General features: G+C 52.8%; 3 protein-coding genes and 1 pseudogene across 11 annotated transcripts in view; 2 read left to right on the forward strand and 2 right to left on the reverse strand.

Moving 5' to 3' along the window:
* Positions 1-3,542, reverse strand: part of Gga3 (golgi associated, gamma adaptin ear containing, ARF binding protein 3) — a 20,263-nt gene extending 16,721 nt beyond the window's left edge. For 2 of the 5 annotated variants that reach the window (NM_001252067.1, NM_173048.3), the window contains exon 1: positions 2,853-2,941. In NM_001252067.1, the coding sequence (NP_001238996.1) occupies positions 2,853-2,892 (40 nt within the window). In that variant the 5' untranslated portion in view covers positions 2,893-2,941. Of the gene's footprint in view, positions 1-2,852 lie in introns of all 5 variants that reach the window. The other 3 variants (XR_388465.4, XM_006533365.4, XM_011249031.3) reach the window with 3 other exon arrangements.
* Positions 681-795, forward strand: Gm25364 (annotated as a pseudogene).
* Positions 3,165-7,061, forward strand: Mrps7 (mitchondrial ribosomal protein S7). The gene is made up of 5 exons (NM_025305.3): positions 3,165-3,268; positions 3,746-3,937; positions 4,048-4,111; positions 4,995-5,162; positions 5,843-7,061. Exons 1-5 carry the CDS (start codon positions 3,186-3,188, stop codon positions 6,062-6,064), a joined length of 729 nt encoding a protein of 242 aa, NP_079581.1. The 5' UTR covers positions 3,165-3,185; the 3' UTR covers positions 6,065-7,061.
* Positions 6,943-11,994, reverse strand: Mif4gd (MIF4G domain containing). Of its 5 annotated transcripts, XM_011249229.3 has the most exons (7): positions 11,810-11,994; positions 10,928-11,059; positions 9,442-9,507; positions 8,564-8,673; positions 8,305-8,460; positions 8,086-8,178; positions 6,943-7,638 (listed from the first exon to the last, which is right to left on the reverse strand). In XM_011249229.3, the coding sequence occupies exons 4-7, from the start codon at positions 8,582-8,584 to the stop codon at positions 7,411-7,413; spliced, it is 498 nt and encodes a 165-aa protein (XP_011247531.1). In that variant the 5' UTR covers positions 8,585-8,673; positions 9,442-9,507; positions 10,928-11,059; positions 11,810-11,994; the 3' UTR covers positions 6,943-7,410. The 5 variants fall into 5 exon arrangements, with proteins under 5 accessions (XP_011247531.1, NP_001230516.1, NP_001230513.1 ...); NM_001243587.1 differs by lacking the exon at positions 9,442-9,507 and having other exon boundaries at positions 8,086-8,121; NM_001243584.1 differs by lacking the exon at positions 9,442-9,507.
* Positions 11,995-12,684: the final 690 nt, after the last annotated feature.

The following is a 12,684-nucleotide window of genomic DNA, read 5'->3' on the forward strand; positions in this document are numbered from 1 at the left end:
TCACTGAACTATCCTGCCTATACTGCTTGGTTTGTCTGTTTTTGGAAACCGTCTCACCCTGTAACCCTTAATGACACTAATTCTGTATGTATCCCAGCTGGCCTCAGTTTGCGGAGCTGCTCCTGGTCCACTGTTCACGTGCTGGGAAGTCAGATGTGAGTCACCACACTCGGCTTACTCTCATCAGTCTAAGTCAGGTCCTGCCACCACTCCTCCTTACAGGTCAGTTTTATCAGGTGTAAGAGAAATGGGAGCCTGCTAACTGCTAAATGTCAACACGTAAAATGCCCCGTGTCTCAGATGGTCCCATACTCCTACAGTTGCTAACTGGTGTGCTCTACACACCGCCACCCAGCATTCTCATGGTGGGTTCCCTTTTTTTTTAAGTCCTAGCTTGCTGCTGTCTTCTCCTTCTGTCTTAGGTCATTCTCCACTTCCCTTTCACCGGTTACCTAAGGAAACCTACATTTTAGTACTTAAGCTGCCACTTAGAATCTTTACTGCCTCAATTTCTATCCATTCTGATAGCATATCCATCAAACTAAGGCAAAGATATCTTGACTTTCCTGGGCTTTTTTTGCTTCATTTCTGTCTTTGTAAGGCTGGCATGGAATCCAGTGCCTTGCACATGTTAAGTAAGAGGTCCACCACGGAACAAATGGTTAAACTTTGTTGTTCTTGTGTTCACTTCAGCAGCCCATAAACTAACATTAGAATGATACAGAAAGATTAGCACAGCCCCTTTGCAAAAAATGACACTCAAATTGGTGAAATGCTGCCCCCTACCCCTTCTTTTCCAGACAGGGTTTCACCGTGTAGTTCTGGCTGTCCTGCAACTCACTCTATAGACCAGGCTAGCTTTGAACTTACAGAGATCTGCCTGCCTGTTTTCCGAGTGCTGGGATTAAAGGTGTGCACTACTATGCCTGGCTAAAATAGACTCACTACTTGCTAAACACTAGCTGAATGTGCCAAGCGGGCCTCGAGAGAGAGCTGAAGTCATCAAGAGATGGTTTGTAAGGAAGGATATTCTGAGATAGGTTTGAAGCACATAACTAAGCAAGGGATAAGAGGGCTTCAGGGTTAATGAGAACAGTGTGTGCTGGTGGGAAAAGCATCACCAGGCCATCAAAGGAAAAGGCAGGTAATGGCCAGAGACAGACTGGGAGGAGGGTAGTGGGGTGGCAGCCCTGGAATGGTGGTAAGCTATAACTGCTCTCTTGGGAACAGCATGCAGAGTGGACCAAGGAGAGGCTGCTGCAGTAATTCAGGCAAACCGGAGGTGACAAGGACCTTCACAAAGATGGCACTGACTGGTTCAACGGACTGGTATAAGTCACACTGTCTAGTCAGACGGTGAAATCCCAGCAGTTCTAGATAGAGCAGAAAGAGCAGGCGTTTAAGGCCAGCCTTGGCGTCCTGAGACTCTGTCTCACAAAGACAAAACACCTAAGTCAACCCTGCTTAGCGCAGCTTAGGTCATTTATACTACTCCATTTTTCCTGTTACCGTCTGTGTGGTGAATCAATTCTGCTCTGGCTATTACCCAGTCACACGGTTCCAGGAAAACGGTCTGAGTGGAGGCAGAATGTCCTCTTTGAATTGTGGCCACAGAACCTGTTTCATTAAGTGAGATACTGGGTCTACAATTCCAATTATTTTCATCTTTCAAGAAGGGGAGCTGGGCGTGGTGGTGCACACCTTTAATCCTAGCACTGGGGAGGCAGGGGCAGGAGGATCTCAGTGAGTTCGAGGCCAGCCTGGTCTATACACAGCTGACTGGACACTGGGATCCTTGGGTAAATGATTTTAGCCAATGCCTGTAATCCAGCACTGTACACTCCCCAGAGAACTGTCACATATAGGGAGATGGCTCTATGCCCTGCCCGCAAACATCAGACACTGCAACTGTGATCTTACTTTTCTTTTGGGATGTAGCTTCCCTTAAAGCTAATTTCAATCTCCTGAACAGTAGTTCTTAAGGAAGGCCATGCCTCTAGGAACAACACTCAAGACATCAAAGAGACAACTGTATTCCGTAAAGGATTTCCAGCTCAGGGCTCTACAAAGACGTCTTACCTGATTCGTCTCCATTTCAGAGGCTCTCCCGGGGCTAGCCCTTAGTAAAGTTAATTTATTGACCCTTGATAAGGCGTGATTAACCAGCCTTATTAACCCTTACTAAATAACCTGGATGAACTGTCCGCTAACGTTAAACCTTATTCCTTTGGAGCAATGTACAAATTAGTAAAGATAGCAACACGTCGATATAGCAGCAGTCATTGTTTTTTGAGTTACTCAAGAGCGGGTTATCTCGTTAAAATGAGTGCGTGCATATATGTGTGTGTGTGTGCGCGCATGTGTGTTCCTTCAGTACATATTTAGCACGCTTCGTGGTATATTGTTCCCTGTAGTCGCGCTTTGGAAATGAATTCTCACTTCCAGCATCCTCACTGAGGATGGTCCCACTCTGGAAGCTGCCAGCTGTGTTGTGTGTGCGGCGTGGCACCGCTCAACCCTCCCCGAGGGACCTGTCCAATGCCCGGTCCCAGAGCACAGGCTGGGTGCAGCCCCACCTCAACCTCCCCACGACGCCCGCCTGTCAGCCCAAGGCGCCCGGGTGTCGCTTTCCGGGCCTGCAGGATCTCGCGCTGCAGGTGTCACCCGCGGGAGCCTGAGGACGCGCGGCGGGGAAGGGCCGCTGCTCGCAAGGGGTGTGAGCGCCGGATGCTCGCCGCGAGGCGACGCCGGGTGTGGACTGCCGCGGGCCGCCGCGGCGGAGGGGATGGCGCAGGGAGGGAGGAGGCAGGCCCGTGGTTGGAGGTCAGGTAGAGGCGGCCCCGGATACTCACTCAGCCAGGACTCCAGGCTCTCCCCTTCCGCCTCCGCCATATTGCAGCCGCCCGGTCCGGCCCTGCGCCCTCAAGCCTCGCGAGGTTCTGCGCGAGCAGGGCGGGGGCGGGGCCCGCATGGGGGCCTGAGCGCGCCGAGGGCTGCGGTCCACGGGCGCGCCGGACCGCGTCGGAGGCCGCGAGGGCGAGGATGTGTCTTCGCTTCTTCCTCAGAGGGAACCTCTGAAGGGAAACCCACGCCCGAGGAAAGTGCGCAGGCTCTCATCCGTGTCCTGTCGCTCACTCACGCAGGCGCGCTGTGGGCAGCCCTCCGAGGTCCTGACAGCGGCCAAGATGGCTGCCCCCGCGCTGCGCGCTCCGCTTCGCTGGTCCGGGCTGGCCCTGGGAGTGAGGTGCGCCGTCTGGAACCTTCCAGGGTGAGAAGGCAGCGCGTAGCCGGGACCGCCGCTCGGACCTTCACGGGAGGACCTGGGGAAAGGAAAGAAGCCGCAGGCGAGCTGCGCTGAGTTCTGGCGCGGGAGGGCACTAACTCGGGGCGCCGAGATGGCTGACTCCAGCCATTAAACGGGCCGGTTTGGGGGCTTAGTACCCTGTCCTATGCCTGACAGGCCGGGATGACCTAGATCGGTTCTACCCGGAGCCGAGAGTGCGGCCCTGCTAGAGATCGGAGAACTGGCTTGCGACGGAACAGTGGCCAGTTTCGGGGTGGGGGCTGCCTACCTCTTGGGACAAGGGTCAGAACTGCTGTCAGGTTAGCAGGCGGTCCCAGCGCCACCGTCCCTCGTCAGCGTGATGGCACTTGCGGCTTACTGTTAAGTCAAGCTTGTTCACTTTTGTGGAGTCACAGATTCACCCGTAGGGTTCTGTCTGCTTCCTCCTCGCCCCACTCCCAGGCTCACACAGGTGAGGGGGAGCCGCTATGCCCCCGAATTCCGGGAGCCCTTGATTGACAAGGAATATTACCGCAAGCCGGTGGCGGAACTCACCGAAGAGGAGAAGTATGACCAGGAGCTCAAGAAAACCCAGTTTATCAAAGCTGCGGCCGCGACTGAAACCAGCTCGGTGTTCGCAGACCCGGTCATCAGGTTTGGCGCAAATGCTCCTCTGCTGTGGGCTGGAACTCACCTGGGGCAGTTTTCTGCTGAGGGATCCGGAGTACAGCCCGGGAAAGCTAACCATGTTTTTCTCCTTGAAGCAAATTCACCAACATGATGATGAAGGGAGGCAACAAAGTTCTGGCCCGGTCTCTCATGGCTCAGGTAAGGCCGCTTCTTCCTCTTCAGCTTGTCTTTCTTTTCCCTCAGGCTTGGTGTCTGCGTTTTACACCATGGCTTCAAAACTAGAAAACAGGTTTCTATTCCTGCCATTAAAATTTCCAAGATCTGAGATTGGTGGTGCCCACCTCAAATCCCATCGCTGGAGAAGGCATTTGAATCCAGCACTCGAGAAGCAGAGATAAGTCAGGCCTGCTTGAGCTACAGAGTGAGTTCTGGAACAGAGCTACTTAGTGAGATCCTGTCTTAAAAACAATCAAAACAGAGCCAGAGGTAGGCAGATCTCTGAGTTCCAGACAGCCAGAGCTGTATATTAAGATCCAGTCTTGGGGTGGGGTGGGGGGACAACCTAACAATAAAAGAGGCAGAGTTGGGAAAAGTTTGAGGCCAGGATGGTCAAAAGCTAGTTTCACCCCGGCCAGAGCTACACAGAGTCCCCAGAAGTTTCCCATTCTGTCAACATTAAAAAAAAAAGTTCTTGCCTGGGTGGTGGTAGTTCACACTTTTAATCCCAGCATTTGGGAAGCAGAGGCAGGTGGATCTCTGTGAGTTTGAGGCCAACGTGATCTGCACAGTGAATTCCAGGACAGCCAGGACTACACAGGAAAACCCTGTCTCAAAACAAGAACAAATAATCTCGGCCTGTTCTTGGGGTCATGGTCTAGCAGAGCAGGAGGCACTTAAACTCTGGCTTTCCTGAAAGAGGGTCTCGTGGAACACAGTCTAGCCTGAGCTTGCTGTGCACCTGAGGATAACCTTCACCTCCTGACTCTCCTGCCTCCAGCGCCCCGTGCAGTCATGAGTGTGCAGCACTCCCAGGTGAGCTGGTTAAACTTAGGGCCCGAGCAGCCTCTTCCGTCTCTTGCAGACTCTGGAAGCTGTGAAAAGGAAGCAGTTTGAAAAGTACCGTGCTGCCTCTGCGGAGGAACAGGCCACCATTGAACGGAACCCCTACAGGATCTTCCACGAGGCACTCAAAAACTGTGAGCCTGTGATTGGGTTGGTGCCGATCCTCAAAGGGGGCCATTTCTACCAGGTGAGTGGGGAGCCTGTGTGTGAGACGGGTCGGGGTGGGAGTGTGTGACGGGAGTGCCCAGAGTTAGGCCAAGTATAATAACCCTAGAAATTGGGGACTGTCAGAATCTGCTTGTCTGAGGCCCACCGTGTAAATGCCATAGGTAGAGGACAAAATGTCCAGTGTCCTGTGTAGCCTAAGCTTTGAACTCTTGGTAAAGGACTGTGCTTACCTGCCATTGTCTGGGCTAGTCCTGGACCCATGACCATGCATCATCACTGAACTGAAGTAGTGGTCCCTATCTCAGCGGTTAACTACTTAATATTACTCTATTAGGTCATTTTCCCCTTTAATATCAGCAGCTAAGACCAGGGGATTTTTTTCCCGGTGTCTTTGGTGTGTGGCCTGAAGTGGGTGCCAGGCAAGCGGTTCCTGTACTGCATTCTTAGGCACCTTTGATCTGAAGTAGCTGGCTTGGCTCAGGCAGCAGGATTTTCCCAGTTGCTGCTTATGTCAACTCGACAAAGCTTCTGCTGCTGAAGGAAAGTGCTCAGTGTTTATTACGTGAATGTTCCTTAGACACAGGTTTCTGAGATACAAGAAAGTCAGCTCTGTGCTCAGGGCCCATCCTAGAAATAGCACAGAGACAGTACATGGTAACTCTGTCAGGCGCAAATCAACTTCAGCTTGCCTCTGTCCAGGTCCCCGTGCCTCTCGCTGACCGACGTCGGCGCTTCCTGGCCATGAAGTGGATGATCACAGAGTGCCGAGAGAATAAACCGCGGCGGACACTTATGCCAGAGAAACTGTCACATGAGCTGCTGGAGGCTTTTCATAACCGGGGTCCCGTGATCAAGAGGAAGCACAATATGCATAAGATGGCAGAGGCCAACCGTGCCCTGGCCCACTACCGCTGGTGGTAGCAGGAGAGGAGAGGTGGGAAAGGACACACTGCCACGAGAAACCACCCGACGGCTGGAGAGGTGGCTCAGTGGTTAAAGGCACTCACTGCTCTTTCCAAAGGACCTGGTTTGATTCCCAGCACTCACACGGAGGCTCACTGACCACCTGTAACTCCTGTTCCAAAGGTTTCGATACCTTCTGACCTCTGGGCACCAGGCGTGCACATGGTATACAGACATAGGTGCAGACAAAACATCTATACGTACAGTACCACTAATAAATGTTGAGCTCCTGCTGTCCTGTTGGAAAGTTCTGGAAGTTAAGGACGGAGAGTGCTGTTTGTAATGCAGTCTTCCATTCTGTGAGTCTTTGATTCTCCATGCTGGCTAGAAGTTGGCCACAACTTGAGCAAAACTGCCTCTCACACAGTGAGATGCACTCAAAGGACCACGTGTTATCTGGTAATCCAAATTGGTTCCCCTGCTCCCCCCCTCCAACCTCTCAAAGACAGAATGTGTCTCAGAGATTTCCTGCAAGAAACTCAGGTCCAATCTGGACTAGAATAAAGACCTCTGGGGCTGGAGAGAGAGCTCAGTGGTTAAGAGTACTGGCTGTTGGGGTTGGTGATTTAGCTCAGTGGCAGAGCACTTGCCTAGCAAGCACAAGGCCCTGGGTTCGGTCTTTAGCTGGAGGGGGGGGGGGGGAGGAGGAGTACTGGCTGTTCTTCCAGAGGTCCTGAGTTCAGTTCCCAGCAACCACATGGTGGCTCACACCACCTGTAATGGGCTCTGACGCCCTCTTCTGATGTGTGTCTGAAGACAGCTGCAGTGGACTCATAAGTAAAAAGACCTCTTCCTTTGGCTTGGGGTACACCTTTGGATGCTATGGAAATACGCAGTTTGGTTTCAGAAAAGATTTATTAGAAAACCCTCACCCCAACCTGGTGAGGCAGTCACTCATGACTGGAGGAAACAGGCTTCCTCCACAAAAGTCTCTCTATAAAATATATAAAACACCATTTCTTGTAACTTGCCCTTAACATCCCAAAGCATTCCACCAATGGCTAAAATTGCCCATTTTATAGACAGGAAAACTGAGGCACCAAGGTCATGTTGCACCAGTGGCTACACAGTTCAGTGTTTGTTAGTTGGTTCTCCCCTGTCAGGCCCAGGAGGAAGGTGGTGGGAAGATAACAGGACTTGAGGGGAGAGGAAGACAGTCAGTCTTCAGCCAGGAGACAAGTCCAGATTGAGGGAAGGGAAGACGGCAGAACCACAGCAGTCAAAAAAGTCTAGAAGGGGCTGAAGCAAGGATTCTGGTGCCAGCTTGAAAAGAGGGTCACGGGAAGGCATGTGCAGACCTGGGCTTAGTCAGAGACCTCACTGTAGTAATACTTGTGGGCAGCAGGAGTGGTCTTCCAGCCAGCTGCCCGGAACTCAATCATCTCCAGCAGCAGCAGCCGTGCCAGGGAGCTGAGGTCTGTCGGGAGCAGGAAGCCGTCCCGGATTAGGATAAAGAGCTCATCCATGCGCTGCCCGTTCATCTTCTCCAGCTGCTCCCCGACCCGGTGCAGCTGCAGCACCAGGCAGTCCACCTGCAGGGGCAGTGGCAAGGCCTACTCAGCCAGAGGGAGGAGCAGAGCAACATGGCACAAGGAGGTGACAGCACCTGCTGAGTACCGCGCTCCATTCTGACACCAAGGGGCATGGCCCAAATCTTACCAAAAGGGGCTTTCCAGAACATTCTGACCAGGCTGAACTCCAAACCAGGCCTGCCTCCACAAACGGTCGCTTAACCCTCTTCCATATACCCGACTCTGAGATGATTTCTGGGCCATCTGTGCCCACAGCTGGCCACAGCTTTTGCCATTCCTAGTACAAGGCTCCAATAGTGAAGCCTTGGCCTCTATGTGCTGGATAAATTCCAGCCACTGTAGTTTGTCTAGTGATGCCTACAGGCCTTAGCTGTCCCTGCCGAGCACCTGGCTGAGGAGCAGTGCCCTCCATGGCTGGGCTCCACAGCCCTGTCAACAGTCACTCACCTCCTCTTCCCTGCTCAGACTCTCAGGCTGGGCCAGCTGGAAGAGACAGTCATAGACAGGGTTAACCAGGGCCATCATGGGCATGTTGTTCACCTGTGGGGAGAGCAAAGGCGGCGGGGGGAGCTGCATTGGTGGGAGCTGCAGTCAGGAGGGAGCAAATCAGCCTTGGCCTTGGGACACAGGCCTTCACTGCTGCGCAGGTGACTTCCCTTGCCTCACCCTCAGGTAGTCAAAGATGTTGCAGATAAAGGTGACATAGCAGACCCAGCCCTGCAGGGAGCATGCTCGGAGCTGCTCCCGCGCATCATACTCCTTCTGCAGCCGGTTGAGGAGCCCACGGCGGAAGACGCTCTGGCCCGCTTGCTTACTCTCTGCCTGTGAGCCGAAGAGAGGGTGATAAGCAGGGCGCTGGCCAGCCTGTGCCTGACCCTAAGGTGGCATCCTCAGGGCAGCCTCCCTCTCTGCCCGCCCCCACAACCTGAATGATGGCGTAGCACATGCGTCCTGCTTCCTTGCTGAATACACAGTCCTGCAGAGAATGGTCCACAATCACGTTGGCTACTCTCTCTAAGTCCACAGCACCTGGATCTGGCAAGAGACAGGAGGGGAGTCTACAGCCGCCTGCTTAATCACATTTGCCTCTGTCTGCTAAGGATTGAAGTGGGGTTTGTTTTTCTTTGAGAGGGGGTCTCTCCGTGTAGCCCTGGCTGGCCTGGCACACTCTGTAGACCAGTTCTCAAACCCACAGAAACCCACCTGACTCTGACTGCAGCCTGAGTACTGGGATTGAAGTCAAACACTACCACACCCCAGGACTGGAGGTATTTGTAATAAATAGGGCAAGCCCCCACCACATGCTTAAGAGATGAAGGGAAAACCAGCAGGAAGGCACTCAAGGTAGAAGCAAGACATTAGGGCTACCCTTGCCTAAAGACAGAGTTCCAGGAGAGCCTGGGCTACATGTGACTGGGTTTCAAAAGAAGGGAGCTGGATTGAGGCGCACACCTATAATCCTATGACCTGAGAGGTAGAGACAGGCCAGCCTGGTCTACATAGCAAGTTCCAGGTCAGCCAGACCTACTTAGTGAGATCCTATCTTTAAAGTTGAGGGCATAAAGGGCGTAATTTAGGGAACAAGCACTATGCCTACTATGTGTGGACCAAAGGCTAGAGACAAAGCAACCAAACCAAACCAAGAAAAACATATTCTCCGGAGAAGGTGGTTATAACCGTGCTGAGTGAGAGCAGGGCAGCTTTCACTGTCAGGACCCCGGCTGCCCAATCAGGAAATAGATAAGACAATGCCTCAGTGGGTAAGAGCACTTGCTTTGCAGAGAGCCCAGGTTTGATTCCCACCTTCTACGCTGGCTGTTCACAGGCGCCTAGAACTTCAGTTCCAGAGGCTTGGCCATCCTCCTTTGCCTCCACAGGCACAGTATATGTGTGGTTCACAAGCAGACAAGTAGGTATACACATGAACAAACAAAAAACAATTTGTGGGCTGGAGAGATGGCTCAGTGGTTAAGAATACTGACTGCTCTTCTGGAGGTCCTGAGTTCAAATCCCAGCAACCACATGGTAGCTCACAACTATCCTTAACGAGATCTGACTCCCTCTTCTGGTGTGTCTCAAGACAGTGACAATGTACTTACATATAATAAATAACCTTTAAAAAAAAACTTTATAAAAAAACAATTTGTACTCTGCATGGAATGGTGTAAACCTTTTATCCCAATACTTAGGTAGAAGAGGCAGGCCAGGGAGAGATGTAGGCCAGCCAGGGAGAGATCCTGTGCCAATAAATCAATGACTGTAAGATTAGGAGGCTGCAGGAGACCAAAGCACAAGTGTAGTTTCTTAGGCTACACGTCTTTTATTTTCTAGCACTGCCTTGATGGCGTACACTGAATGCCAAGGCTTCTACTTTTTTTTTTTTTTTTTTTTTTTGAGATAGTCTTGTTTTGCTCTGGCTGGCCTCAAGCTCACCATGTAATTTTTTTTTTAGGTTCATTCATGTCATATGTATGAATATTTTCTTACATGTATATATGCATGCCATGTGTTTGCCGGAGATAGAGGATAGCACGGGATCCTGAGAACTGAGCTATCAATGGTCTTGAACCTCTCAAGGTCCTCTGCAAGTCAAGTGTTCTTTATGGCTTTCTGTTGTGTTTTGTTTTGGTGACAGCATCTCACTGTGTAGCCAGCTATCGTGCCTCCTGCTTGCTGGGGTTAAAGGAGAACAGCACGCAAATGCTCTAAATCACTGGGCCATCTCTCCTCCCACAGGCACAGTCTGTGTTGAGCAATTTGGCCTTGAATTTGTGCTAATTCTCCTACCTCTGTAATCTGCTGGGATTACAGGCATGGAGACGTCTCCAAAATGTTTAGCTTAGCACATGACGGCAATTGCTAATTGTCCTGTCAAACTTCTGTCGTGAGTGTTACAACGGAAGGGCCAGGCAATTACATATCCCCTCTGCCAGGCTGATTCTCCAAACCAGGCATCTCTGTACATTCAAGGGTGCTGACTGCACCAAATGCAAAGCCTTTAAAGAGAAAGCAGTGTTCTCTTTCATGGGTACTTAAAGGCTTTATGATCTTAGATCTAACTCTGTGATTCATTCTCCAATCTACTGGCTTAAATGTGGTGAGAATTAGGTTGTGACTTACTTTCTGAGAGCCAAGAAGGGCTTGGGCACTGCCTGGCTCTGGGCTTCAGCCCCCAGTGCGGCTCTTACCCAAATGGAATATGCATGGGAACCTCAAGTCGGACTCTGGTAGCGTGCTGGATAGTTTTATGTCAACTTGACACAAAATAAGTGGTGGGTGGGAGGCTCACCTTTGAGCGCGGTCTTCAGCAGCTGCTGCGTCTCTGCATCAAAAGACTGGATTTTATAATCATCTCTACTGGCCTCGCTCATGACGGTCTAAGCCCGGCAGGTTTTCACTGGCCTGAAACTAAGGACAGCACCTGAGAAGCAAAGACGGTTGAGGCTTCAAGGGTGAATCACAAAGCTCCCGATTCTAGCCCTGTAGGCACTGGGCCGGGCAGACCAGGCCTTGGGACGGGTGGAACTGGACTTTCTGTCGCGTTCAGTGCTTGGCTGAGTGCCCACCAAACTTGGCTTCGGGTGGAGTAGTTGAGCACCAAGTGGCCACCTGCTGCTCAGCTGAAGGAAACCCAGGCTTCTGGGGTTACATCTGAGAAGTGAAGCGGGAATTCACCTACGGTCCCAGCGGGATCTGAGTTATCCCAGATCTGGGATCTGATACAGTCAGTATCAGGGTAAATTTCGGGGTGCAAATACTGAACTGGGTGTAAACGTCAGGCTCGCCTTTATCGTCTAGCACGGAGGACGCTGGCTCAGTCCAAGCCGCAGATCCTGATACCAGCAGGGCTCCGAGCCCCTCTCTCCCAGCGTTTCCAGTCCGTCCACCCCTGCAGCCGTTGGGCCAGGGCTGGCCCGCGCCTGCGTCTGGGGCGCCGCGCGGCGCGCGCCCGGCGTGGTACCGCGCGGCGGCGGCGGCGGCGGCGGCGGCGCCAGGGCGACTCGCTAGCGCCGCCTACCGGCCACGACTCGCCCTCGCCTCCGCACCCCGCCGCCGCCCCGGGCCGCTCCCTCGCTTGGCGCGGAGACGGATCGGCACCCGACAACTGCGACACCGCCACCGTCGCGCGCTGAAAGCTCACCGGCCCCTGTCCCCTTCCCACCCGGCGCACCTCCGCCTTGTTTCTGACCACGAAAGCCTCCGAGCGCTGGGCCGGACCCTCCCTGCGTTTTGCGTGAAGTTGTTGGTCTTGCCAGGTCGCACCCCGCGCCGGGGTCACCATATCCCTTGCCCCGCTCAGGTGAACTAGGTCAGACTCTCCCCGGCCGGGCAGCGTGGGAGGAGCTTCGGGAAGGCGTGGCCTATTCGGGGGGAGGGGCGTAGTCTTCTGGGGTTTGGCCGGTTAAAGCGGAGTGCAAGGGCTGGGGCACACTCTGGCAACTCCCTCTCCTGCCACTCACTGTAAAATAAGTTTTAAACCAAAGGAGCAGCCAAGATAAAGGGCCCTGGGTCTTTCCTAGGGGGAATCGGGAGCAACACTGCTGCGCACGAGGGACCAGGAGCCAAAGCTCTCAGCTGCTTTAAGAGTTTGCCACAGCGCTCAGGGTGATAGTACCAAAAAGCTCGAGAAGCTCCTGAGGGCGGGGAAATGAGGAGCACGGAATTTACGTCGATAAGACTTCTTAAAAAAAAAAAAAATCAGACAGCCGACCCTGAATCTTCCAGGTTAAGATAAAGGAGAAACAACATCCCACCACGCAGGGAGGCGCATTAAGACACAGGATGTTTTAAGTAGGGGAAGTGAACAACTCACAGGCTCCTGGAAGCCCCTCCCTACTAAGAATGTAAAAGCAGCGAGGATTGCCGAATTGCACTCAGACGAGCTAAGTGGCCTAAAAAGGCTCGAGCTAGCACACCCTGTGGAAACAGCAGCTTGAGCTGGGCTGCCCAGTGTACTCTTGAGACTGCTCCAGTTGACCTGAAGATAGGCTGGGACCAACTGAGCTGCCTGGAGGTCTCTCCAATCTGTTGGGCTGCCTGCAGACT

Source organism: Mus musculus, chromosome 11 (assembly GCF_000001635.26).
Source record: "Mus musculus strain C57BL/6J chromosome 11, GRCm38.p6 C57BL/6J".
NCBI classification, from domain to species: domain Eukaryota; kingdom Metazoa; phylum Chordata; class Mammalia; order Rodentia; family Muridae; genus Mus; species Mus musculus.

What these genes read in the sequence shown, in the direction of transcription:
- Mrps7 (NM_025305.3), top strand. Translation starts at nt 3,186, where the DNA reads ATGGCTGCCCCCGCGCTGCGCGCTCCGCTTCGCTGGTCCGGGCTGGCC. An exon ending in CCCGGTCTCTCATGGCTCAG is followed by an intron (nt 4,112 to 4,994) that starts GTAAGGCCGCTT and finishes CGTCTCTTGCAG; the next exon opens with ACTCTGGAAGCTGTGAAAAG. An exon ending in AAGGGGGCCATTTCTACCAG is followed by an intron (nt 5,163 to 5,842) that starts GTGAGTGGGGAG and finishes GCCTCTGTCCAG; the next exon opens with GTCCCCGTGCCTCTCGCTGA.
- Mif4gd (NM_001243584.1), bottom strand. Translation starts at nt 11,009, where the DNA reads ATGAGCGAGGCCAGTAGAGATGATTATAAAATCCAGTCTTTTGATGCA. An exon ending in GCTGAAGACCGCGCTCAAAG is followed by an intron (nt 8,674 to 10,927) that starts GTGAGCCTCCCA and finishes GTCTCTTGCCAG; the next exon opens with ATCCAGGTGCTGTGGACTTA. An exon ending in TGTGCTACGCCATCATTCAG is followed by an intron (nt 8,461 to 8,563) that starts GTTGTGGGGGCG and finishes TTCGGCTCACAG; the next exon opens with GCAGAGAGTAAGCAAGCGGG.